The 26,094-nt window shown below is 47.9% G+C and overlaps 11 protein-coding genes across 11 annotated transcripts; 4 read left to right on the top strand and 7 right to left on the bottom strand.

Annotated features, from left to right (window-relative positions):
• Positions 1-192: 192 nt before the first annotated feature.
• N7487_010294 (uncharacterized protein) lies at positions 193-680 on the bottom strand (the record flags this gene model as incomplete). The annotated part of the gene is made up of 2 exons (XM_056878024.1): positions 193-477; positions 546-680. The coding sequence occupies 2 exons, from the start codon at positions 678-680 to the stop codon at positions 193-195; spliced, it is 420 nt and encodes a 139-aa protein (XP_056726604.1).
• A 990-nt stretch (positions 681-1,670) lies between these two features.
• On the bottom strand, positions 1,671-2,205 carry N7487_010293 (uncharacterized protein; the record flags this gene model as incomplete). The annotated part of the gene is made up of 2 exons (XM_056878023.1): positions 1,671-1,687; positions 1,749-2,205. The coding sequence occupies 2 exons, from the start codon at positions 2,203-2,205 to the stop codon at positions 1,671-1,673; spliced, it is 474 nt and encodes a 157-aa protein (XP_056726603.1).
• Positions 2,206-3,143: 938 nt separating this feature from the next.
• N7487_010292 (uncharacterized protein) lies at positions 3,144-4,209 on the top strand (the record flags this gene model as incomplete). Its single annotated transcript, XM_056878022.1, has 4 exons — positions 3,144-3,396; positions 3,444-3,776; positions 3,834-3,943; positions 3,997-4,209. The coding sequence occupies 4 exons, from the start codon at positions 3,144-3,146 to the stop codon at positions 4,207-4,209; spliced, it is 909 nt and encodes a 302-aa protein (XP_056726602.1).
• Positions 4,210-4,586: 377 nt separating this feature from the next.
• Positions 4,587-5,693, bottom strand: N7487_010291 (isopenicillin N synthase family dioxygenase; the record flags this gene model as incomplete). The annotated part of the gene is made up of 3 exons (XM_056878021.1): positions 4,587-5,252; positions 5,312-5,476; positions 5,529-5,693. 3 exons carry the CDS (start codon positions 5,691-5,693, stop codon positions 4,587-4,589), a joined length of 996 nt encoding a protein of 331 aa, XP_056726601.1.
• A 289-nt stretch (positions 5,694-5,982) lies between these two features.
• On the top strand, positions 5,983-7,090 carry N7487_010290 (uncharacterized protein; the record flags this gene model as incomplete). Its single annotated transcript, XM_056878020.1, has 3 exons — positions 5,983-6,141; positions 6,192-6,353; positions 6,404-7,090. 3 exons carry the CDS (start codon positions 5,983-5,985, stop codon positions 7,088-7,090), a joined length of 1,008 nt encoding a protein of 335 aa, XP_056726600.1.
• Positions 7,091-7,809: 719 nt separating this feature from the next.
• Positions 7,810-8,814, bottom strand: N7487_010289 (threonine aldolase; the record flags this gene model as incomplete). The annotated part of the gene is made up of 1 exon (XM_056878019.1): positions 7,810-8,814. One exon carries the CDS (start codon positions 8,812-8,814, stop codon positions 7,810-7,812), a length of 1,005 nt encoding a protein of 334 aa, XP_056726599.1.
• A 432-nt stretch (positions 8,815-9,246) lies between these two features.
• N7487_010288 (uncharacterized protein) lies at positions 9,247-15,346 on the top strand (the record flags this gene model as incomplete). Its single annotated transcript, XM_056878018.1, has 5 exons — positions 9,247-10,893; positions 10,944-14,031; positions 14,082-14,743; positions 14,799-15,215; positions 15,266-15,346. The coding sequence occupies 5 exons, from the start codon at positions 9,247-9,249 to the stop codon at positions 15,344-15,346; spliced, it is 5,895 nt and encodes a 1,964-aa protein (XP_056726598.1).
• Positions 15,347-15,781: 435 nt separating this feature from the next.
• N7487_010287 (uncharacterized protein) lies at positions 15,782-20,967 on the bottom strand (the record flags this gene model as incomplete). Its single annotated transcript, XM_056878017.1, has 15 exons — positions 15,782-15,995; positions 16,054-16,428; positions 16,490-16,570; positions 16,630-17,358; positions 17,415-17,465; positions 17,518-17,589; positions 17,638-17,761; positions 17,817-18,143; positions 18,198-18,360; positions 18,411-18,861; positions 18,936-19,233; positions 19,293-19,526; positions 19,576-19,846; positions 19,918-20,639; positions 20,709-20,967. 15 exons carry the CDS (start codon positions 20,965-20,967, stop codon positions 15,782-15,784), a joined length of 4,371 nt encoding a protein of 1,456 aa, XP_056726597.1.
• Positions 20,968-21,280: 313 nt separating this feature from the next.
• On the bottom strand, positions 21,281-22,054 carry N7487_010286 (alpha/beta hydrolase; the record flags this gene model as incomplete). Its single annotated transcript, XM_056878016.1, has 1 exon — positions 21,281-22,054. The coding sequence occupies one exon, from the start codon at positions 22,052-22,054 to the stop codon at positions 21,281-21,283; it is 774 nt and encodes a 257-aa protein (XP_056726596.1).
• A 385-nt stretch (positions 22,055-22,439) lies between these two features.
• Positions 22,440-23,528, bottom strand: N7487_010285 (RTA1 domain-containing protein; the record flags this gene model as incomplete). Its single annotated transcript, XM_056878015.1, has 4 exons — positions 22,440-22,718; positions 22,776-23,013; positions 23,071-23,458; positions 23,516-23,528. 4 exons carry the CDS (start codon positions 23,526-23,528, stop codon positions 22,440-22,442), a joined length of 918 nt encoding a protein of 305 aa, XP_056726595.1.
• A 1,120-nt stretch (positions 23,529-24,648) lies between these two features.
• N7487_010284 (branched-chain amino acid aminotransferase) lies at positions 24,649-25,887 on the top strand (the record flags this gene model as incomplete). The annotated part of the gene is made up of 4 exons (XM_056878014.1): positions 24,649-24,679; positions 24,732-24,905; positions 24,967-25,583; positions 25,654-25,887. 4 exons carry the CDS (start codon positions 24,649-24,651, stop codon positions 25,885-25,887), a joined length of 1,056 nt encoding a protein of 351 aa, XP_056726594.1.
• Positions 25,888-26,094: the final 207 nt, after the last annotated feature.

The following is a 26,094-nucleotide window of genomic DNA, read 5'->3' as shown; positions in this document are numbered from 1 at the left end:
AGCAGTGCATTATTTATGACCTTTTTGGGTCCGCTCCTTTCGTACGTACTTCGGAGCTGTCAAAGCTAGATCGAGCCTTCGATATTTTCCTTCTACGCATTGAGTTCGAGGGATGAATCATGACATCTCCAGTATAAATCGCAGAGATCGAGTATAAAAGGAACGAAGTGGACAAAACTATGATTGGATGTATTAGTGAATGGCCATATAATAAACCTTTTGGGTAGTAGAAACCTTACCCACTGACAACCACCTCATGAGTGATAAAGCAGCAGCAACCATGTCCCACTCCGAGCCCTCTGCATATCTGTCTCCCTGGTAATACGACGAAGTCTCGCGTACAAGGCCAAGGATACCAAAAAACCACAGATCAACCTTGAAGACGCAATCCAGAGCAATCTCGGCGCCGGGATGGAGAGGCCACCCAAGGGCAATTGGGATAGTGTTGATCAGGGCCCAGGTTCCTGGGATGCCAACCTGTGATTCTTGGTTAGCCTGCGATGTTGAGAAATGCTAGTGACATTTAGATGTCGGGGTCCACGAACGATAATATAGTATGCCCAACCGTAGGTTTCCCATAAATCTCCAAAGAATGATATTGGCATGACGGCCAGGATCACAGCAAAGATCCGCAGGCTTTGCCTAGGCTTACTGGTTCCAGAGGCTGAGATCTTGGTCATGTTGGTGGTTTAATGAGGGGAAGTCACGGAAGGAGATGTAATCGGAAGCAATCGAGGAAGAATTTCATAATGAAGATCCAGTCTATTTGAAGATAGATAGAGGGTGTCGCCTAAAACACAACAAATGGCAGTGCAATTTATTTTGGTGAGGATCATCGCCGGGCGCAGTCTTGTGGGTCGACAAGTTTATTGAGAAGAGCGTCGAAGTGAACTTTATTACTTCATGAGATAGAGAGTTAGATAAATGCTAAGGCAATGGTAAAGCCTCTGGGGTGTTTTTCGTCGCTGTTCAATAAGAAGTTGTTGTAATAGAAATGAAAGGTCAAATGGTCACTTTTATGTTTTCCATTTTAGGGAATTTTGCGCAAACCCCACCCCGGGGGCGCGAAGTTTGGCCCCATCGACGGTGATCTATCCAGTTTTAGGTACATGACTGGGTCGCCCTGCCCAGGCGCTTAGCCCTGAACCCAAAATGGTGGATGAGAACTGTAAGCACACAGCCAACAAGCGTGGCTCCAATTCTTTTGCTAATTTTGAGGCCTAGTAGGTACGGCAAACACAGTCTATCACTAACTAACTAGTTGGTTACAGCATCTGTTGTGGAACTCAGCTTGAGTGCAGGCCTCTGCGAGTATTTCTTCTATTAATTTGGTTTCATATTCTATCACCTTCACTACCTCTTCCACACAGTATCATGTACTGAGAACCTCTGTCGTCTCTGTACGACTAGAAAATTTAGTTTCTAATAAAAAAGAAACAACTCGATGGGGGTGAGCACTGAGTGATACGAAGGCTACTTGGAGTTACTGCAAGTGTATTTAGATATACTTAGAGAACAGAAAGCGACCCTTATCACGCAGCAAAATACAAGAGAGATGCTAAATGAGTGAAGACGTGCCAACAGGCCAACAGGCTAGAACATCAACCCCTATACCGTCCTTTATCGGCAGCCATGCATAATCTCCGAAAATGGCCCATTATATTCGTGGGTTAGATCTCGGTATGATCTAACAGCAAGGTCTATATCAGTATATCAATAGATTTAAGACAAAAAGCGAAGGTACTTACCGTGGATTGCTTCTAACGTGAAGTGAATAGACTCATCCTGGACATCCCTCAACTCCAGGTATAGGTCGGGTGTGCGGGATAGATAGAGCGACGACGGAATGTCTTGGAACGTAAAGATGGGATTTTCCTCATCCACTCGGGTGACTCGAATGGGGATTTTCGGCCCCGCGGGGTCTAGGTAGCATGGGATGCCCTGCTCACATACAAGAGACTTAGATGAGCCTACAGGGGTGATAACAGCTTCATCATCAGCGAAGCCCTCGGTGTTGAACTCCCAGGACTCCGAGTTGGAATTGGGCGCGGTACCAAATTGCATAGAGGTTGCATCTCGGGTATCATGGAGTAATGAAAGCGTGCTGCCGTTGATGGTTTGCTTGATTTTGTCCTTGAACACCAGGCCGTTGGTCGAGCAAGAGAGAGCGGCAAGCAAACCAGCCAAAAGATGGGAACGCATCATATTGTCTGGTAGAATAGTAGGATGGAGAACTTCTATGTTTGAAGGTTCTAAAGCTCTAAGGGTTGAGGACAGTGATTAATGTAGAAAGGTTGAGGAGAAATGGGGTATTTATCTCCGACATTCGCGGAGGCCTATTGCAAAAAGAACTGCGAGAAAAAGCAATCAACATTTATCGATTTTTGAGCCAAGGGGATCCTAGCATTCAACAATCCCACGCTGTATTTATTCTCTGCATGAGACTCCACGATTCACTGATTAGTCAAAGGAATAAGGCTGGCTGAATCCTGAGATCCACAATTAGTGTTCAGCTTGTAGCTGACATCATGTAGTAACTCAGTTTCTCACTCTGCTATGAAGTGAATCCGTTAAGCTTTTATTCATTTGATTGCTGCTGATTTGAAGTGTTGATTATTGAATTTAATCTCGCTTAGAGAGATCCTGTACTTCGATCCATTATCCTAAATCTCAAAAGGGAGCATTGGCATGATAGCCTGAATCATAGCAAAGATAGGCTTGGCCTAGACTTATTTGATTCAGAGGCTTATACGATGGCCACATATGTTCCTTCATTCTTCTCTCATCGGATACATGTGTTTTTCTCACATTGAAGGAAAGTTGGTCGTCCCATGGGTCATGGCTCCGCTCCGAATTTGGAAGGTGCCAACCTTGGTCACTGCCTTCCTTGATAAAAAGACTGGAGTCCTTTTTCCTCTTCCTCTTCCTTTTCTATTTCCTTGCCCTCTTCGTCCACTTCATCCACTTCGTCCTCTTCGTCCACTTCGTCCACTTCGTCCACTCTGTCCTCTTCATCCACTTCGCCCTCTTCATCCACTTCGTCCATTCTGCCCACTCTGTCCTCTTTAATCTGTTAATTCTATCAGTTGTGCCCTTGTTTTATCAAGACCTTTCGCGTTTCTCCTTTCCTTTGATCTGCAAGGATGCCGATGTCCACTTTTGATGTGATATCACGTCTTCATGAATTGCGGGCTCGTCTGAGGTCGGTTAGAGACAAAGCCCTCGTCTCCAACTTGATTCGCGAAATGAACGAATCCCCCCAAAGCTACCCGAGTCTACCAATTTCTTCGCTCGGACTCAAGGAGATTCAACAGATCCTCGGCTTGAGACAGATGAAGGAAAACTCGGACACTGAACTGCAAGATGTTCAACCAGTCTCTTTACCTGCCGAACTACGTGAGTACACTCAAGTTCCCAAGCTTGAGTTAACTAACTCGAGCTAGGGAAACATTTTTCGCGAATCAGTCACGCTGTTGGTCGTGGACCGAATACTGAGGCCCACAATCGATTCACGCTCAATGAGTTGATCTTCTATGCGCATGAACATGTGCAGAAATCTCGTTCCACCAAGAGCAACTCCATATATGTACAGGCTGAACGTACGTGGAGTTATGAGCCTGTTCGATGGAAACGCAAACTGTGGAGTTTGAAGGGGCGGCCTGATTATTCTATCTGGTATGGCGCCGAAGAAGAGGTTTCCGTCAATGTCATTGCAATCGAAGCAAAATCTGATTCTGGGTTTTCATCGGGAATCCCGCAAGTATTGGGCTATATGGGTAAGTGCTCTTTTCCTACTACTACTATATATTAAAGGCTGACTAACTCGTTTGGAGGCGCCGTGCATCTTCATAGAAAGCAGCAGAAAAAGCTGGATTCTACTGTATATGGGGTATCAGCCGACAAGTACAATTTCTGGTTTGGAAAGCTGGGTGGAAATTCACAGGTTAGCTTCTTCAAAGGTTGTTTAAATCTGTTGTCATATTCTAACACTACCAGTGGACGCAACGAATTGTGATGGCTTATGAATCCAACTACGAAGCGGCGTACGGAATCTTGATTCATATGATGAACAAAGCAACCACCATCTCACCTTCGCATTCTCAACTTCCGTCCACTCAAACGCATTCGCACGAGAGTTCTAGAGAGTCCAGAAAATCGAAGATTAGCTTCCACGTGAAGGACAACGACGTTGCAATGGAGGATTTTTGACAAAACCACTACTGAGATACAAACACGCCCAAGCATGGCAAGAGTTATCGAAAATTTATGGGCTGTCATTCGCATTATTCCGACTTCCACCATGAGTGTTCAACTTTAAGCTGACATCATGTGGTCGCTTTCTCACTTTGCTACCGAGTGAACCTACTAGGCTTTTATTCGTTTGATTGCTGCTGATTTGAATTATTGATTATTAAATTAAATCTCGCTTAGAGAAATTCTTTACTTCGACTCATTGTCCAAATCTCAAAAGGGAACCTTGGCATAGGTATAAAACTTCAATACGACGGTTAAGTAAATTTTTTCGACAAGGCTTGAGATATATGATCAATACATTGGATCAATTCAAGTGCTCTTAAAGCATTACTCTAGGCAGTCGCATAGATACGACTCAATTTACTCTGGTCATACTCATGCGCCACGATATCCTCAAAGACAGCAGGGTACTTTTCACTGACCATGGGCGCCAACGGCTTCAATGACGCTGCCGGATTAGGCTTTCCAAAGTAAGCAATGCAGTGTCGAGCAGGCACCGATCCAGTCTGAGGAGAGAGCTTTTCCGCATTGATAGGGACACGATGACACGCGGAGTAAATGCGCTTGTTCATCCAGCGCATCATCGAATCACCCACGTTGACGATCAATGTCGGGAATGTGCATTGTACGGGGTAAAATTTGCCGGAGCTTTGGTCTTGGACCTCCAGGCCACCAGATCCGTCCTGCATGAGTAGAGTCAACGAGCCGAAGTCCGTGTGCTCGGCGATCCGGGTCTGGTCGGTCTGGGCGACCCGGCTCTGTGGGATTTCGAGATAGTGGAGGAGACGCAGTTCGCTGGCGCGAGCGTCATGAAGTGAGTCGAAGAAGTGCTCGTCCATGCCTAGAGAGAGAGCCAGGGCACTCATGATCTCGAGATGAAGTCGGTAGCATTTCTCATAATAGCCAAGCATGTACTCTTTGAAACCAGGCACATCGCTCTCCTTGGGCCATATGTTTGGGTACATTGTGTTTTCTGGAGCCCCGTGGTCGAATGATTCCTAATGAAATATATTATAATTAATCCCGTTGAGTAATTATATTGTGGTAGGAGAATTACCTTCATATCGACTACTACCTTGCCGCCTTCTTCGCCTCGCTCGAAACCTGTGACACCGGAGATGTTCTCTTGGCCGACATAACTATAACCTCTGTGGGGGTTTGGCCGCGGAGGATGTGCAAATTCATTCTTCTGCTCTTTGCTGAGCGCGAAAAGCGCCTTGTTCTATTGCAGAATTAGCAACGTCTCGTCTCGTCTCGTCCGAGCCGATGCGTACATATTCTAGGCCTTCCGTCACATACTCAGCGCTGAGGCCATGATTGATCAATTTGACGAACCCATTCTCTCTGAAAGAAGCGAGCAATTTCTGGCAAAACTCCGACCGTTGAAATTCATCCCCGCTGTGGAATTGGGAGAGATCAAGGGTATGTAGCTGATCCATGATGAATCTTTTACTTGAGTGGAGATGCCAGCCTCACCAAATTGGCTTGGACATCCTCGAGGCTCCTCAATATAAATATATATACTCGTTCCTGCGAAGATAGTTCCCGAACATCTACGCGCACGCAGTCAGCACACAGGGGCCGAAACCAGAGTGGTACCACCGTGATGTGACCACTGGGCGTCGATCGGCTCACTCCCCACCACGGGAGCTGAGAAAAGCATGAAAAAATCAAAATCAAAATCAAAATTTCAGTAAATCGCAATCATCTCTCACTTCGCAAAGCATTATGGGCGTTGCTGCGGTAGATCTTTCGCGTCTTCAAGGCGCCCCCGCCGAACGGGAAGCCGTTCTTCTCTCATTTCTCGAATCGTGCGCATCTCATGGTTTTGTTAAAATAATTGGCCATGGAATTACAGAGGCCAGACTCGAAGAACTCTTCCGCTGGGTAAGTTCAGTAAATTGGGGGCGAAACATAGCGCTAATGATTTGCTCCAGACCAAAGAGTTCTTCGAGTTCCCAGCCTCGGTGAAACAAACAGCGCCTCGTCCACTTGTTGGGCCAAATCGCGGATATATTGCGGTCGGAGGAGAGAAACTCTCTGGAATATCAGGGTATATGAAAGGAGTGCGAAATCCGGTCATGCGAAATGATGTCAAGGTGTGTAGGTCCATGTTGGCCTTTGTCATTTCAATATCTCATCTGCAAAGGAATCATTCGATGCAGGCCCCGACCATGATAAGATCCACCCCACCCCTTGGCCTGTAGGTCCACGCTGTGACGAGTTCAGAGTGTTTATGGAGGCATTCTTGTTGGAATGCCTGGCGGTGCATAATGACCTACTACATCTTCTGGAAGAGGCCTTGCATTTGAGTCCCAATGCTCTGACCTCTCGCTGCTCTGCTGGAAACGGTGAAGTACGCATCACACACTACCCACCTGTCCCGGTCAGGCAATTGAAGACAGGGTCCACATATCGTATTTCTGAACACACTGATGTCGGGATCCTCACATTGCTCTTCCAAGACGCGGTGGGTGGACTTGAAATCGAGGGACAGACAAAGTCCTCGGAGTTTATCCCAATCGAAAGCTCCAACCTCAATGAGATGATAGTCAACTGCGGCGACACCTTGCAGCGATGGACGGCGAATTATCTCCGTTCAGCAAACCACCGCGTGACATACCCGCCGGGGTTGCAGGACGAAGATGCTTTGATTCCAGCTCGATATTCAGTGGGATTCTTTGGAAAGGCGAACATGTCTGCTTCTATGGCCGCGCTGCCAGAATTTGCATCACGTCTAGAGGATGGAGTGGATATTGATGAGAGGACCGCGCAGGAGTATTATAACTACATGCACGAAAGAACGGTCGCTGCGCCAGCAAAGGTTTCAGCATAATTTCCCTCAGATTTGTACCTAGGTATGGAGTAAATATTGTTGAAAATCCAACTTAACTTGTCATGATCAACATACGTTGGAGTTCAACGTTAAACCCTAATTGATCTCATGCATACGTTGCCTCTTCTGCAACATGTCAATTCTTGCATAGCAAAAATTCAGGACTCCTACAGAATAGAGACTAGCAGTGTTAATGCAGTTTGACGCCTCTATCACCTATTCCACCACACAAACACAAGAATCCTGAAATCATGACAATGCATTGCTATTCGGACTGCCTCCATGCATTGTCGCCATTAATCCTTGTACGAACCATGAAGAGCACGGCGCTTAGTGCTGTGTTGAGGAATAACACCGCTCATTGCCTACAATTCTTTACAGTGCTCATCACAAAAAGCAAGTTTTGTGGAAAGGAATAGATGATTCTATAGGAGGAAAAGGAATATATATGGCTTGATTTCCATGTATGAAGAGATTAGACATTATTACAATTTATTTTCTAGACCTCTGTGAAAAATTACAATTCTGTTATACATGCTGTTTAGTGCAGTACTTTGTCGTATATTATTCAACAGATATAATTGAGGCTGCTGTGGCTATATTTTTCGAGTGTAGCCGGAGATGATGTTCAAGGTGGAAATATATATACAAAGCACGTGTCCTTCCTAGCGAAGCGTAACGTGTAAAATTGAAAGTACATGAGTGAGACTAAGCAAGTGTCATAGACGTGCTCTTCCAGCTACTAAACATTCATCAAATACCAACAAAAGCCGCTGTACAGCATCCTCGCTGATCTGATAATGGATCACCAAGCGCGGACCGTCTAGTTTAACGCCGTATCTAGCCCCAACCTCAGCAAAAGCATCTGCAGAATACCCTGCAGACCGAATATTCAACCAGACTATGTTGGTTTCCACATTGCGAGTTAACTTGCCTTTCCGTTGCTGCCATTCATTACCTAGTCTCTTAGCCATACGGTGCGACGCGCGGAGTCCATCCGCCCGCTCACCGCGTCCCTCCCACCCAAAATTCTCGTCGATCGCAGCGCGCATCATTGTAGTGATAACACTAGTCGGACGCAAGCCTCCCCCAAGTGCTTTTCGAATTCGTCGCGCGCGGGTGATCAGCACCCGCGAGCCGAGAACCATAGTGCCGATCGGCGCGCCCAAGTTTTTCGAAAAATCCAAAAACACCGTGTCGAATAAGCTACAATAGTCACGCATGGTACCCGCCCCTGCAGCGACGGTCTGAAAAAGACGCGCACCATCCAGATGTAGTCGAATCTCGTGTTTTCGCGCCCAGGTGCAGATTCGGCGCATTTCTGCCAGAGGAGTGATCGCCCCGTGGGCAGTGTTTTCCAGCGAAATTACTTTCGTCGGCGCCTTTTGCACGTCGTCCGTTATGATCGCCCGGGGCTGAATATCCTCCAATGTCAGGTACAAATTATTTGCAGGCATGACGGCTTGGATCATTGCGCCCGTGAGATATGCTGTCCCGCCGGCTTCAAAGTTGACGATGTGGGCGCGCTTGTCGGTCAGCAGTGAGTAGGGCGGTTGTTCGAATAGCACGCGCAGGGCAATCTGGTTGGCCATGGTACCGGTTAAGGCAAAACAAGCGTCTTCGCAGCCGGCCATCTGCGCTACGGCTGCTTCCAGCTGTTGGGTCGATGTATCCTCCCGAAAGATATCGTCGTCAAAAGTTGCCTGGACGAGGGCATCGAGCATTTGAAGCGTCGGTGTAGTGTGGGAATCAGCTATTCATGAACCTCGTTGTTATTTTCTATACTGCATGAAGCACTGGAAGATATGGGCATACTGCGAAAATCATATTGGGCGTGGCCGGGAGACCCCCATGTTGGCCTCGACATGATGAGATCGAAAATTATTTTACGGTCGCACACCAACGATACAATACTTCTATTAGACACAAGAATCCCCCATCTCTCATGCCTTCTCACACCCCATTCCGCCAGAAATGGGGGTTGTGAGGTTGTGACGGGGCCAAAAACCAGGTGGCACCACCATGTTGAGCCCACGATGGAACGTGTCAGACGAAGGAAATGATAACGAGTGTATAATCTAGCAGTTGATCAAGCGGATGCGCTGTGGGAATCTCTTCGCAATTTCGATTTCACGCCCCCAATCTGTTGCGATACCATGTCGAAAACTACCAGCGAGGAAGATGACTGTCCTACGCCCAACTCGCTGCCCACAACAGCCTCTTCCATTTCGCTCAACAACCACATCGAAGTCTCCGAGCGACTAACAGAATATTATCGAACCAAGGACCGAAAAGAAAATCCACAGCCATCAGCACTATTGCTGGCCGCGCAAAATGAGAGCGCCACAGTGTATGCCATTTTTGGCGGCCAAGGGGTTTCGAGTCCCCTTCATGAATTGCAGGAGCTCTATGCAAAGAATGATCACCTTATCGGGAGTCTGGTTCAGCAGTCGTCCTGTCACCTGCAGCGCTTGCTAGTGGAAAATCCCCGATTTGCATCGTATTATCCCGCCGGATTGGACGTCACGTCGTGGATTTTGCACCCGGAGGATCAACCACCATCGCACGAGCTGAACAGAGCGCCAATTAGTCTTCTGGTGATTGGCCTTCTTCAGTTGGCTAATTATCAAGTATTGATTCATGCACTCGGCCTCAATCCCGGCCAGATGTCCACCTTCTTCCGCGGTATTGGCGGTCATTCACAGGGTATCGTTCCCGCCGCAATGGTGTCTTCCGCACAAGACTGGGAATCTCTCGACCGTCTTTCCCTCGACGCGCTGAGCATCCTTTTCTTCATTGGATGTCGTGCACAATCATGCTTCGATGTCCCTGCGGTCAGCGTTGAGGCGCTCACAGAATCCGAGTCCCATGGGGAAGGAGTGCCTTCATGCATGCTACGCGTTCACGGGTTATCTCTCGACGCGTTGCATGCCGTCATGTATAAGATCAATTCCCAGATTCCGGACTCGGAAAAAGTTGAATTGGCCCTGATCAACGGGCCACGAAACTTCGTATTAGGTGGTCCTCCTGCGGCCTTGTATTCCGTCAGCCGTTACTTGCGCCGGATCAAGGCTGCCCCTGGGATATCCCAAGCCCGCGTTCCATTCAGCCAGCGCAAACCAGACGTGGCCACTAGTTATCTGCCAATCAGCGTCCCATTCCATACTTCTCACTTGGCTACTGCCTGTATGTTGACATTACATGATCTCCGCAACATTTATCTCGCGCGTTCAAACCTTCAAATATCAGTCTACGACACTGGCGATGGCTCCGATTTGAGTGACGGCACAGGTCGGGATGTTATTCCTGATTTAGTTCGGATGATCATGATTCGTCAGTTGGACTGGACCAAAACAGCAGACTTTCCCAAAGCTACACACCTGGTAGACCTTGGGCCCGGAACCAGCCAAGATGGGATCGGAATGTTGACAGACAAGCTCAAGCTGGGCTCGGGCGTGCGCACAATAGTTTTCAGTGCTAGCAAATCACCATCGCCTGAATTCGGTGATCGGGAAGAGTTACTTGACCATGCCTGTGTCACACCCGGCCGGGATTGGGTTGAGCAATATGGGCCTAAACTTGTTATTTCCAACGCGCCGACCCTCGAAACAAAGATGACCAAGCTTCTGGGCTTGCCTCCACTCATGGTCGCTGGAATGACACCGACAACCTCCTCCTGGGAATTTGTCGCAGCTACAATGCGCGCAGGATACCACATTGAGCTCGCGACAGGCGGATTCCACGACGCGGCCAGTTTGGAGGCAGCCATTCGTTCTATCATTGATAATACCCCCCGGGGCGAGGTGTCACATGCAATGTGATCTATGCCAATCCACGGGCTCTGAAATGGCAGCTGGCTGTCATCAAGAAGATGCAAGCTCAGCATTATCCTATTGAAGGCCTCACAATTGGCGCGGGAATCCCATCTCCCGACGTTGCATCCTCGTATATCCAGGATTTGGGAGTGAAACATATCTCGTTCAAGCCTGGGTCGGTGCAAGCCGTGAAAGAGGTAATCAACATTGCCAAACTAAACCCGGACTTTCCGATCATCCTACAATGGACTGGTGGTCGAGCGGGTGGTCACCACTCGTTCGAGGATTTCCACGAGCCAATACTCCAGACATACCATCGTATTCGATCATGTTCGAACATTATTCTTGTGGCAGGCAGTGGATTTGGAGACGCCAAGGAGTCATATCCTTATCTTACTGGCGAGTGGTCCACCGGTTTTGGCTTCGCACCCATGCCGTACGATGGTATTCTGCTGGGCAGTAGAGTTATGGTAGCTCGCGAAACGCGCACCAGTGAAGATGCCAAGGCTCTGATCGTTGAAGCGTCTGGTATCTCAAGTGATGAATGGGAGCAAAGCTATGATCGACCCGCTGGCGGTATCGTGACAGTAATCTCGGAAATGGGAGAGCCAATCCACAAAGTCGCGACTCGAGCAGTGCAGTTCTGGTCAGAACTGGATAAGACAGTTTTCTGTCTTGACAAAACTAAACAGTCGAAAATACTTGAGAAGAACAAAATGAGCATTATTAATCGCTTGAATCGTGACTACTCCAAGGTCTGGTTCGGTCAAACGACTTCTGACAGAATAGTCGATATCGAAGAAATGACCTACGAGCAGGTGGTGTCCCGGTTAATTGATCTAACCTACCTCAAAAGCCAGGGGAGGTGGATCCATCCATCCTATCGCGATTTGCTACTGGAATTTGTCAGTCATTTGGAATCTCGCTGGATAGCGTCTTCAAGCGCGAAGACAAGGGTATTCCAGACCAGGAGTGATGCCGTCCATCCAACCGCCGTCCTACAATCTCTCCAGGACCGCTATTCTCAGAACTTACAAAATCTCATTAGCAAGCAAGATGAAGCCCTTTTCACGGCAATGTGCAGAAAAAGTGGCCGCAAGCCAGTTCCCTTCATCACTGCCCTGGATGACAAGTTCGAGTACTATTTCAAAAAAGACTCGCTTTGGCAGTCTGAGGATATTGAGTGTGTTTACGACCAGGACATCCAACGAACATGCATCCTGCATGGCCCAGTGGCAGCTAAATTCTCACAACGGTCAGATCAGTCAATTTGTGAGATCCTAGGTGACATTCACCAAGGATATATCGACTGCCTTGAGCGATCTGGACCAGTACGCCTGGAACCCCCCGACGCTCATTATCGTCCTTCCGATGGGCAGCTCAAAATTGAAAGGTTCCAAATCGACGAAGAATGTCTTAATAATGAGGAGTTGTGGTATCGAAGAATCTCCCAGGGAAGGTCCACACATTGCAGGGTCGCCTTGGTTGCTCAAACAATGACCCGAGAACGACAAATCTTCAGCAACCCAATAAAGTCACTGTTCAAACCCCGTAAAGGAATATGGATCAAAATGGAAGAAACATCACCTGGCGCAGAAGTTCTTTCTATTTACGAAGAAACCGAGACCAGCGAGGGGAGAAAGGTCACGGAGCTTCAAGTCTCTCCTGATGGACTGATTGATCTCGAAATTATCAATTACGAAACCGCAAATGGACAGCCAGCCTCGTTGAAATTGGAGTTCGGCCCCGGGAATACACTGTATCCCTTGAGGGATCTTACATTGAATTTGAATGAGAAGGTCAAGGAACTCTATCAACGAATCTGGTTCGGTGACGAGCCGACGGTCTCTGGCTCAGTCGACATCGCCTCCGAATTCGATGGAGGAGAGTTTAAAGTTTCAAAAGGCAGTCTCCGCCTCTTTGCCGCCAGCATTGGAAACGTGAGTCAAAATCAGCGCGCGAAAGCGCCGAGAATTGCCCCATTGGACTATGCCGTTGTGATCGCGTGGAAGGCACTGATCAAGCCATTGTTTGTCCTGGATGCGAACCTGCTTCGTCTCGTTCACCTACAAAATTCGTTTGAATGGGTCCAAGAAGCGTCTTGTATCCGAGAGAATGATGTTGTTTCAACGACCTCACGTGTCTCAGCTGTCGTTCCACAAGAATCTGGGACTCTTGTGGAGGTAAAGGCCACAATCAACAGGGAAGGTTGTTCGGTCGTCCACATCACCAGTCAGTTCTTGTTGCGCGACGCTGCAAATTTTGATCCACATATCACTCCATTCAAGAATGTCGATGAACAACCTTTTGAGGTAGTGCTCGACACTGTTAAGGCAGTTGCGATTCTTGAATCCAAGCCATGGTTTAAACTGTATGAAGCGCCCATTGACTTGCTTGGGAAAACAATAACCTTCCGCCCGCAATGCAGATATCTCTATGGCCCTACAGGTGACGTGAGACGGATCGAAGTGTCGGGAACTGTTCACGCACTGAGCAGTCGTAAGACTGAAACAGAGGTCGGCACCATCTTTTGGCAGTCTACCTTATCGGCGAATATTGTGACGGGGTACCTCAATCGCCATGGTCACCCCTTAACCACCCGGGTTCTCTTCGATACCCCTCTTGATTTGCAGGTTAATCCAGATACATTCATGTCGCCTTCAGATAACACGGAATATGCCCGTGCCTCTGGCGACTTGAATCCAATTCACATTTCCAAGTCTATGGCCGCTTATGCAGAGCTACCAGGCACAATAGCACATGGTATGCACACAAGTGCTAGAGTCCGAGGGCTGCTCAGCAGTCACATGTGTGGAAGTGATGAATCGCTCTTCCACAGCTTGAACGTGTCTTTCACCGGCATGGTTCTAGCGAATGAGCCGCTCCAATTGGATGTCCAGCATATTGGAATGGTTGAGGGGCGTCGGATCGTCCAATTTACCGCGCGGGACAAAAGTGGACATACCGTCGTCAAGGGAGAAGCGGAAATGCGAAACGCCCCCACCGCTATACTTTTTACAGGCCAAGGCAGCCAGCAGAAAGGAATGGGAATGGATCTTTACAAATCAAGTGCGGTGTCTCGAAAATTATGGGACCGCGCAGACACTTATTTCCTCAACACATACGGTATGTAGTCGTCGGCCCTTACCGAATTCGTCACTAACGCTCTCTCACAGGATTCCGCATCTCTGAGATCGTCATCAAAAATCCCAAAAGTCTCACCGTTCGCTTTGGTGGTATTCTTGGACGCAAATTGCGGGATAATTACAGGGCACTGCGGTACCTGGCGCCCAAAAGTTCCGGAGAGTCAAAGTTGAAAGCAGCACAAATATTCCCGGAAATCGACCATACCACAACGTCTTATACATTCAGATCAGATACAGGGTTGCTGTCCGCCACGCAGTTCACACAGCCTGCTCTCACGCTGATGGAACTGGCTATCTACGAGGATCTCAAATCTCGCGGGGTTCTCTCTCCCACAGCAACATTTGCTGGGCATTCTCTTGGGGAGTACGCAGCCATCGCAGCATTCGGCAAATTAGTGCCCCTTGAGACATTAATGGCAATTGCTTTTTATCGCGGGCTTTCTATGCAGATTGCCGTTCAGCGCGATTCCGCAGGCCGGTCGGCGTTTGCCATGTGTGCGCTGAATCCGTCCAAGCTCTCCCCAGGTATGGATCTTGACTCGATGATAACAAGACGCAGCGCTGACAAGTTTATAGCCATGGATGGACACCAAGTAGAAACCATTGTGAAAACCATATCTGAGGAGACTGGTTGGCTGATTGAAATTGTGAATTACAATATTCAAGGTCAACAATACGTCTGTGCTGGCGATGTCGGTATTCTCCCATGCAACATCATACAGCTCTAATACTAATAATACAAACCAGGTCCGCGCTCTTCTTTGTCTCACCAAACTGCTAGACTCGCTGTTCCAACAGCCCCCAGCATTCAAGATCGGTCACGACAGACCATCACTTGTTGAAGGCGTCCAACAGGCCGTGGCCCGAATTCTGCCGTCTGTCTCAAAATCTCCTCTCAGTGCTGAGGACCTTCCCCGTGGCAAAGCTACCACCCCTCTTGCTGGAATAGACGTTCCGTTCCATTCCAGTTTCATGAAGGATGGTATTCCTGCATTCCGCCAATTTTTGTACTCTCACATTGCATGCAACTATGTGGATCCACAGAGGCTGATCCGGAGATATGTGCCGAATTTGACAGCGAGATTGTTTGATATCGACAAGGACTACTTTGAAGCGACGAATACCTTGACAGGATCTCCTGTCTTGACAAAGGTGCTAAATCAGGTACGAAAATTATTGATACGTGCAGGCTGTACACCGCTAATTAGTTGCAGTGGGATGAGATACATGCTGAAACGGAGGATCCAGCTCGTATTGTGCAGTTGTTGAGAGGGTTGCAAGAGAAGGTGATGTGATTGTAGTTAGAATGCCGGACTGAACGCACATGGTTGTATTTCATCTTATTACTTGCGCTTTGTGGGGGTGTTTAGTTGCTTTTGGTCGTTTATGGGTATAATTATGACAAATTGAGACTCAAGAATACCTATATACCCATTAATTTTACTCATCTGTGGATGCCACCCACTCTCAAAGGTATTTATAGAGTAACCTCTAGGCTCCGAGAGTCCTTCAAGCCTCAAAATAGTGCCCGTGGACCTAGGTACAGCCGTGGGCTGCATTCAAAAACGCACACATTTCACAAAGATATTCGTATTTATTTTCAACCTTGGATTAGCAACCTGTTTTCGATCAACCTTTGAATACTAGCCTATCATTTGGCGTTACCGCTCAGACCGTCATGAAAGTAAAATATACCTATTTATGATACTATCGCGAGGTTATATATCGAGTCAATCACGTACAAAGAGCTCCGCTAGTCTCGAAGCCGAGTCCTCGAGCAGCTCGACCGGGTTACCCATCTCCACCAGCTCACCGTCGTCAAAGACAGCGACGAGATCATACAAACCAACATGCTTCAACCGATGTATAACAGAAACAACCGTCGTTCCAGGCAGACCTCGATTAACAAGTTCATGGACCTTTTGATCGGTTGCAGGGTCGGCACTACCGCAGCAGGTTAGTTGAATTCAAAATCGGAGCGAACTGACTGTTCTAGACAAACCTGGCTGTTGCCTCATCCAAAACCAAGATTTTACTCTTTTTGACCAACGCGCGTGCAAGACAGAGTTGCTTCTTCTGGCCCCCGGAAAGAGATTCGGCGCTTGTATCGTCTTCTTTCCCGAATCGCTCTTTGACGGATTCCCACAGTTCGGCTTGTTCTAATGCTTCAATGACTTCTGTGTCAGAATGCTGATTTTCAGGGTCAACATTGAGTCGGATTGATCCTCCTAGGATCACTGCATCCTGAGGGACAACAGAAAGCGCCGAGCGGAGAACTTCGTGGGGGACTCGGGATATGTCTTGTCCATCGATCGAGATGGTGCCGGATATCGGTTCAAGCATACGGAAGAGAGCCATGCATAACGTTGATTTTCCGCTTTGTGAAAAACACAGATGTCAGTTCAAATAGCTTTGATATTCCTGCGGAAGCTGCTTACCTGCCACTTCGGCCACATACGGCAATCTTCTTTCCTGCTGGAATGGCAAGTGAAAGGGATTTGACGGCGAGTGAATCGGAGCTATTTTCGGTTAGATATTCGCTGTAACTGACTATGTCGAGCCAATCTTATCCACTTACTCGTACCCCAGACATAGCTCCTGTATTTGAATGGCCCCTAGCTCGGGCCAGCCTGGCGACGGGCTAACCGGCGAGCCTGTGGACTCTTTCGGGGTTTCCTCGGAGAAGTATTTCACACGCTCAACCGCCGCGAGACTATTCTCCAACGTACACCACACATCGACCAAGTCGGACAAGCTTGGTCCAAAGCTAGTCAGATTGATCAGCGCAACACCCAAAAAGCCGCCTGAGAGACCACGAGTGGCTGTTGTGACACCAACTAAGATCAACGCTAGGCCTAGATTCACCAAATTTAGTACCAAACCCAGCCATCGCTGCGCACAGAGGAGGAGATAAAATGGCTTCTGTGATGCGTCGAGTGCTGTGGCAAGTCGTTGCTCAAATTCCTTCTGCATATCGAAGGCACGAACCACATGGAGGCCATTTAGCAGTTCAATGAACTCCGTGTACAACGGACTCTTGGCTTCGATATCAAAGAACCGTAATTGTCGTGACGTTCGAATGTATAACCGTTGGGTGAGAATACAAACGCCGAGGATGAAAGGGATGGTGGCACCAAGATAACGTGAAGATACAGCAATGATGACGAGTTGTGCGACGCAGGTTGTGAAGGCTGGATATATTAGCGAACCGCAGGGCAGGTATTGGGGAGATACAAACTGACAGATAATGGTGTTGGCGAAGGCCATAGGCAATTCCATATCGACCAAAGCCATATCCTGACTGAATCTGTTCAAATGGTCAGAAAAACAGTTGATATTCGGTTTATCGAATGAAAGACGAACCGGTTCACTGTAATTCCTGGATCCGTAGAAGTAAACACAGATGCGACGGCCCTGTTGATGTTAGCAAATCTGTTCACTAAGAGCTTCCGAAAAGGATACCTACCGCTCAACAGTCTGCACCAGTTCTAAATGCAGAGACTCCGCTGAGTCCTTCACCATGTTGCAGAGCATGAGCCTGTTTAATGTCAGACTAAGGAGCGAGTTTGTGATGATTGAGACCAACCATGAAGCAGCAATCAGTGAGAAGACGGCTAGGAATCCAAAAACAGCGTAAACCCCGATCCAGTAGCCCAACCTGTTGTTAGGGTGGTCTACATTAGACGCAGTCCACCATTCAAGCCAAATTTCTGCAAGCGAAACAGATCAGTAAGAATCATCGAATATCTATAGATTATGACTCACGGGGGAACAAGGAGAAGAATACATAAGATACGACCAGAAAGACGGCGAGGCCCAATTTCCTGAAGCCCAAGGAGGCAAAGTAGTATTTGTATGCACCCAGTTCACCTTTCCGACGGTCGCGAGGGTCAGAAGCCGCAGTCTCAAACCTGGCCTCCAGAGCAAACGCGAATGGATTCTGGGATATGGAAATTGGCGCTTCAATTGGAAGCTTCCCCGGGCCGATTGGGTTGTCGGATTTCTTCTCAGCGTCGGCAGGGGATTTGCGTTCGAGCACTGTTCCATCACCATCGAGAGTGATGATCTGATCGAAAAGACTTGCGTTTTTTACTACCATTTTCTTGTTATTATCGCACATTTCCCTCCACTATTCGAAGTTCTTACCATTCTGTGTTGCAAGGATGGCAGTTGTACCCGTCTGCTTTATCAAGCCATCAGCACCCAGCAAACGATCAAAAATATGCTGTATGGAGAGATTATCAATTCCTGAAAGGGAGTCATCAAGCAGAAGAAGTGGGCGACGCGAGTATACGGCGCGTGCCAACGACTAGCGGAGTGTTAGCTGTCACTCTTAATGCACCAATGAGGTTTACTAACAATTCTCTGCTTCTGCCCTCCACTCAGGCTCGTGCCTCCACTGCCGGCCATTCCTTCACTCAGCTTCTGGATAATTTCCTCCAATGCACAAGCATGAATTACGGTGTTATACCAGGCTTCATTGTATGGCATGCCGGCGATGATGTTATTCCGAACAGTGTCATTTCTGAGCCATGGTTGTTGTGAGCAGTATGCGATACCGGTTCGTAGGTCGAATGCGGAGTCAACTTGGATAGAGTCAAGTGGACATGGAAGCTCCCCCAATAGGGCCTCAAATAGAGTCGTCTTACCACACCCGGAAGGTCCAACCACTGCTGTTAGTGTCCCACGCTTGATTCGGAGGTTGAGATCCTGCAATATTGGCTCGCTGTCTGTAGTGCGCCAGAGCTTCCCGTCTACAACACGGATCAAATCACGGCCCAACTTTGTCGAGAAAGACCCTTGGCTGCTACTATTGAATTCGATATAATTAGCACATATTTCCGCGATAAAGAGAGATGAAATTCTCATTGGTGCGATACATACGATGGTCGCAGCTCAACTGACAGCATTTTCTCAACAGATGTGGTGGCCGAGTTCATCAAATATCTGGTATCATTTCGGGAATCCCGCTGGAGGAAATTTCCTATGCGTTCGAAGCAGGCAAACATTGCAATCACCCCAGGTAAACTTTGAATCAGAATACTGAGCGGACTGCTCAGGAGACTGAAGATCGAGAGCGCTGGGAAGGCTGTCGCAGCCAAAAGTGTATTTCCATGATGTGAAGCCAGGGCAGTATATACTGCAAATCCCACCATAGGGGAAAGGGTTGGGGTGGTGAATGCTTGGAGGAAATCAGCTTTGTCAGGAACATACAGAGCCCACAATATAAGAGGAACATACAAAGGCCAATTCCAACAGTTAGGAAGCGTCGCATGGTCAGTGATACAACCAGCTCGGTTTCCCGTAGACCCTGAAGTAGGGCGGAGGAATATTTGCCTAGACCAGACATCTTGATGCCTTTTATGGAAGTGAGTATGTCAGTGGTAACGCTGACACGCTTCTCCACGGCCTCGACCCAGCGCTTCTGTGCATTGCTGATGCTTTTACCGAATGTCGCAATCACAAGCATGCTACCTTTTACCGGTCAGCATGCTAACCTTTGAGCTTTCCGAATATAACTTACAGACCGACACCACAATCGGAGCGATGGCACCCACGCCAAGCTGCCGTTTGAGAAGCCACAATGCCACACTGAATGTAAAGAGACTGACAAATGATTCGTGAACGTAATGCAAGCCTTGTATAATGCGCTCAACATCGGTACTCATCAGTGTCAGTGGTGCCATATCGGATTTCTGTAGTTCAAGGGATTTTCGGAAAATAAGAAGAACAAGAGTTCCTCGTATAGCGGCAATGAAGCGCACAATCTGGTATTGGCTATATGCCGTTGTGAGCTAGAACACCGTTAGCAAATAAATTTAATCAATTAGAATTTTAGTCCACGATCCAACATCGCATAACTCACTGCAATTCCCAGGTAAACCAATCCATACGAGACGATGAGCCCCCATGCCACACTCTGAGGATCAGTGTCATCCCGAGCGTCGTACCAGTTCAGAGTCCGTTGGATAAGAAAAGGCTGGACGAACTGAAATGCAGCCTGGGCGAACCGCGTCGGAGTTGGGATAAGAAATAGCCATCGAAATTCCCATGCGAGCAGCAAGAAGAGATTATGCTTGCTCCTTCCAATAGCCTTCTTCTCCCATACCACATCCACAGTACGCGACAATCCTGCACTGGTAAATTCGGTCTCGCATTGAGAGAGCTCGGGAAGTGAGAGTGGCTCTCCCGCAATACCCCGCCACATGAGTGGATTAAGCCAGAGAACGAACACGCGATTGATGATGCCGCTGAGTGCCTCGGGCGGATACTTGCTGTAGGGTATATTCAAGACATTTCGTTTGCTGATCTCTTCGACCACCAGAAGCAGGACTTTCACTCCTAGAATGGAAGATAAGATACCCAAGCATGCCTTCGTTTCGTCTGACTCGGCGAGAAGTATAATGCGTGCGATGTCCGTGAGTCCCCACGCTGCCGTAAATAGTTGTCCGAAAGATGAAGCGCGTATCTCCCACAAGTGGCTAACTACCACGGCCAGTGAAAGGAATATCGAGCAGCAAAGTTGCAGAGCCGCGGCACAGATGGCGAAACGTCGGGCGGCGCCGTGGAGCGAACCCAGTGTAGCGACTGTGATAAGGTATGCGAGATACAAAAGCACCAATAACGTGCAAAGTATCTAAAGAAAGGTTATCATACAGATCAAAGCTCCCATGAGAGTAGAAAATACCGATTTCGCGAAGACTACGCGTCCGTGGAGCGCGACCTTCTTAGTCGGACGTTGCCACGATCTCCGTATCGACCAAATTGAGAAACCGACTATTCCAAAGCTTGACAGCACTATAGTTAAAATGACATTGCCGAATAATAGTTGCAAATCACCGACAGCACTCTGGCCGTGGAAGGATGGGATGGAATTGGCGACGTCTCTGGCATAATGGCCAATGTCTGCACGCATCGTGGAAAAGTTGACTCTCAGAAGGCGCCCAGCGAAAATTATTCCAGCCCTTGAATCAATCTCTCAGCATCTTTAACTCCTGAAGTTGACGTTTAGGCATTCATGAAAGCGTGTCAGACGCCCCCGCTAGACCAAATCAGCCGCTGCTTAGGTGGTACCACCCCCCAGGCGCGACAATTGTCATCCAAAGTTCTATTTTATCTTGGAATCTGTCATATATTTTTACATTACCACTATTCTATTCCTTCATATAAAGTTTATGGATCCAAGTCCTGGGAAAAACTTCTATTTTCAAACACCGTCTAACCCGACGCTAAAGCTTGACAAAGCCTTCAGGAAGCTCCTTATGTTCAAACCATGCTGCGGCAGTCTCTGCAAATAGCCGCGGATCCTGACGATTCCACGGGTGTCGCATTTTCAAGTGCGTATACGCGATAGTCTCTTCATTCAGCTCTCTCCCAATCGCCATCAACTTCACAGCATCACCCGCGCTATCCTTGGTAGGCACTAACCCCCCTTTCCCCGCTACAACAATCAGAGTACGCGCAGGCCATGGTGATGGCCACTGTGTAGGATGCTCCGGTGATACAATCTGGCGACACAAGTCAAGTGTACAGAGATTGGTATCAATACGTGGGATATCGGCACCATCCATTGCCCAGCTGATAAGAGGCCGGCCAAGGCAATTCTCCACACGCGGCATCGCCCAAGCTGCGTATGGAATATACGGCGTGAGTGATGTTTGAGGGAACATTCCAAATCCCGAGATGAAGACAGAGTTCACTACATCTGGTTCGGTACAGGCCAGGCGGATAGCCACCTGAGCACCCAGACTGTGACCGACAATATGCGCTGAACCATTCGCGTGTGTGCGGATCAAATGGGCGATCTGTCGCGCTGCGAGATCCACTGAAAACGGCGCGCTGGCGGACTTGCCATGGCCTGGAAGATCTGGGACCAGGAGGTGGTAAGACGTGAGGTGGGGGATGACTAGATCCCAGTAGAGGCCAGATACCAAGGCGCCATGGATTAGTACGATGGTAGTCTGGCCGGTGTTGTGTGAAGTGTGGTAGAGGTCGAGAGACATGGCGAAGTGATACGAGGACCAGTGGGGGGCACCTTGGGGGCCTCGAACTTCTCTCCGACGGTGTGTCCACCTTGGTGGTGCCACCTTATGTCCGTGCACGATCGCCGATCCCGCAAATCTCCCGAGATTCGAGATTTTCCCCAAATTGGGGTTTGAAGTAAATAACCGGGGAAATCAACTAGCCTCAAAAGCATTCGCGAATGGTTATGAAGTAACTCCCTATACCTGGGTAACAGTTTATTTAAATATTTTATCCACGTAGGAGGTAAATAATACTAGTGCCCAATGTAGTAAGGACAATTCATTCTTTATTTTTTATATAGATCATCGTATTCATATAAAATCCCACTGCAACGCTTGAGAGAATCAAACGTGAGATGTAAAACTAGACCGTAGAAGATGTCAAGCCACCTGCCTTGGCCAATTGTTTCGCCTCCTTCTTGGCCTTTTTGGTGGCCTTCTTTTCCTCCTTGCTGAGTTTCGGCCAATTGGCGTCCGGTCCAACAAGAATCTTACCGGGGTGGATCACATTGAAGACAATAAGGGCGAAGAACATAGGTAAGGAATCGAAAATATACATGAAAATCTCATGGTTGCTGATCGTCGTAGCGAGCTTACTGGTGTTGTCTCCCGCGAACTCGATGATGCGGAATATCACTCGGAACTAATGAATGTCAGAAACCTGAAATCTAGCAAAAGTTGAGATTCTAGGAGCTGATACCGAGATTAAGGCGAGAGATAGATATAGTGTGTATAAGAGAGGTTGGACGCTCTTTGCCTTTTCGGGGTCACATTCGCGAGCCAGACGACGGCGGAAAATCACGCTCATCACAATGAAACAAATAATAAAAAATTGTTGCAATGCAACACCAGCGGTATAAATATGGAGACCAATGTTGATTGTGCTGTTATCGTTGGATGTGGTGATGGCGGCGCCAGCCAATTGGAGAATAAACATACTGGAAAGGAGGTCGTGTCGTTAGCGACGAAGCTCTAGCCAGCAAAAATCTACTTACCCGACATCCAAACCAACGAAACAGATCCCCACGCGCCGTGCTGCGAATCCACAAATCTTCTTGTCGGGAAGACAGTAGTTGACCAACCGTCCGAGCAGCAGGAAGTCAAACGCATTCATCCACATTGGAGCAATCAAAATCAAAATAAACTGCGCCTCGTAAACCTGGAATAAATCGACCTGATGGATGCACACCAGTCGCAGGATGTATGAAATAGTCTCTAGGCCGGCACCCATGCTAATAATCCAGGCATTGCGCATCCGGTACTGGTATGTCTGGAAAGTGTGAACACATGTTGTGAGGCCGAAGAGAATTGCGAATAAAATTGCAGCTGGCTTGGAGGGACAATATGACCAATACACATTTGGATTTTGGAAAATCGCAGGATCTGGTATGTAGCAGTTAGATGGTTACTCGGATGCTGGAAGCCCGAATTAAAACCTACCGCAAGTGGGCATTTTCAATTCAATTCTAAAATCTGGAATGCGAATTTGGGATAATAAACAGGAGGACAATTTCAAGTAGCAACTTTACAGACGATTGTTGGGGAGCTAGCGCACTAGATAAATTACTATGCAGTAAGCAGAGATAGATAACTAGAACTAGTTAGGGCTTACAAGGGCCGGTGGCATCACCATATTCGGGTCCACTTTCTTTCTTTGTTGCCTTTTTTTGGCGTTTTAGAATTCCCCAACATTCTAGGCAGTCACTTATTTTGACGTTTTCGTGTTTGGTACCCAAATCCCCCCCGAAATAGAATCGGATCCAATAGTGCTCCAATAGTCGACACTCTTACCCCAAGGCTCTGATGCCTCAAATACCCAAAGAGTCTGAGGTCATGGATTGGGGGCCGGAAAACAGCGGCCCGACCTCGACCTGGCTTACAACTTATCCACATTGTTCTGTGATATGTCAAATCCTGCGTTTCAAATGATAGCTTTCCTGTAGGAAAGTCAGATCATCATCGTATATAGTTTTCGAAGTTGACACAGCTACTATCCACTAGCAGGCATTGGATATTTATATCTAATGAGCAATGGATCCGCCCATTGGCGAAGCTATCGTAATATCAAGCACGAAAATAGAGAGACGCCTATTCTATAGAATTCCACCCACACAATTCACACCATGTATTCTTTTTACTTCTGTGCATACATGTATAAATAGGAGCTCTCAGAACGTGGTCAGAGGCCATCGGAAGACCCCACACTTCGATTAATATTCTTTCTTAGTGTATTCGAGATATGATGAGGTGTTGGTGTCTCAACGGCTCGTATCGGTGCAACACCCGCACATCCCGGGAGAGATATAAGCCTCATTATGGTGAAGTTTCCGCTTACAAAACGTCAGCGACAGACATCAACCTGAGTAATATCGCATTTCACCATTTACTACAAGAGTCAGCCATCTGCCACCCAGCATACATGGCACATCCGTAGTGTGGCCACCATTCATCGTGCCACCTTACCGGTATTCAGCATTTTTAGAAGATGCTTATAGACCTCTATGGTATAGCACTTCAAAGGCTCAATCAAAAACCGATTCAGACTCTGCAATCGCCTTTATTCAATTTCAATTATGTTCCCCGAACCCGCTTCCCAAGAAATCGGTCCGTTTGATACCCCAAAACGAAACGCGCGCACCTAACTAATGACGTACAGACTGGACCAAGTTAAGTCTCAAGGGCCTTGATTTAACCTCCCATGTCGAATCCCATTACTCCACCGAAACTGGAAAATGGTCTACGCCTGAAATTGTGGCGTCGCCATACCTGAAGGTCCATGGCTTGTCGCCTGGCTTGAACTACGGACAGCAGTGTTACGAGGGACTGAAGGGTAAGCAGAATGCAACCGATCTTTGTTTCGTCCGGTTTTTCGTGATCTTAACAAGAACCAGCCTGTCGTACCGCCGACAATCAGATTCTACTCTTTCGCCCAAACGAACACGCGAACCGCATGCACCACTCGACAAGCACGGTCTCCATCCCCAATGTACCCGAAGAGCACTTCCTCACCTGCGTCAACCTAGTCGTGGCTGCTAACTCAAGTTTCGTGCCCCCTCACGAAAGCAACGCCCTCCTATACGTCCGTCCAGTGGCCTTTGGGTCCGGTCCACAACTCGCTCTCACCTCGCCGAGTGAGTTCACCTTCGCGGTATTCATTCTCCCAGGATCTGCCTACCATGGTGTCACAGCCCAGGATGCTTTGGTCTGCGAAGGCTTTGACCGTACTGCACCTCTCGGCGTAGGCAATGCCAAGGTTGGCGGAAACTATGCTCCAGTCATGAAGTACACCGACCAGGCGTACCGTGAAGGCTTTAGTCTGCTTCTCCACCTCGATAGTCTTACTCATACTGAGATCGATGAGTTCTCTACATCTGGCTTCTTGGGTGTCAAGGCCGGCGACAAGCCTACTCTAATTGTTCCCAGCAGTCGCAATATTCTTCCCAGTGTTACGGCTGATACTTGCATTGAAGTTGCTAAGTCACTTGGGTGGAAGGTTGAGAAACGGACAGTAAGTTTTTCTCTTATTCTTACTACTCGTAATTTAGTAAGGAATGCGAATTCCGCTAACAGCCCTCCAGGTCAAATTCGATGAAGTTCCGTTCCTGGACGAAGTTATGGCGGTCGGAACTGCGACGCTACTTCTGCCTATCAAATCTATTACGAGGAAGTCTACGGGGGAGAAGATCTTGTTCAGTGAAGGAAAGCCTGAAGCTGGCCCGTGTTGTGAGACCCTTCGCAAGGCGATTGATGATATCCTTCGCGGCAGAGCGCAGGGCCCTGAAGGCTGGAGCGTGGCCGTTAAGGAAGTCTGAAATATTTTCCAATATTTGCGCTCTGTTCATATCTTTAAAAGAGCACATTCAATACAACATTATATGATTTGTGTATCGTTGGATATAACCGCTAGAGAACAAACCTACCCATGAAGATATTTAGAGAACTGGTGAATTCGGTGATCGCCCTATATCCATGCATGGTTTTTCAATGCCAAGACATCTTGAAATGATTTGTCTCTTGTT

Source organism: Penicillium crustosum, assembly GCF_028827405.1.
Source record: "Penicillium crustosum strain IBT 35664 chromosome Unknown utg000004l_segment0_segment0, whole genome shotgun sequence".
Taxonomy (NCBI): Eukaryota; Fungi; Ascomycota; class Eurotiomycetes; order Eurotiales; family Aspergillaceae; genus Penicillium; species Penicillium crustosum.
This window is presented reverse-complemented; position numbering and strand designations above follow the sequence as displayed.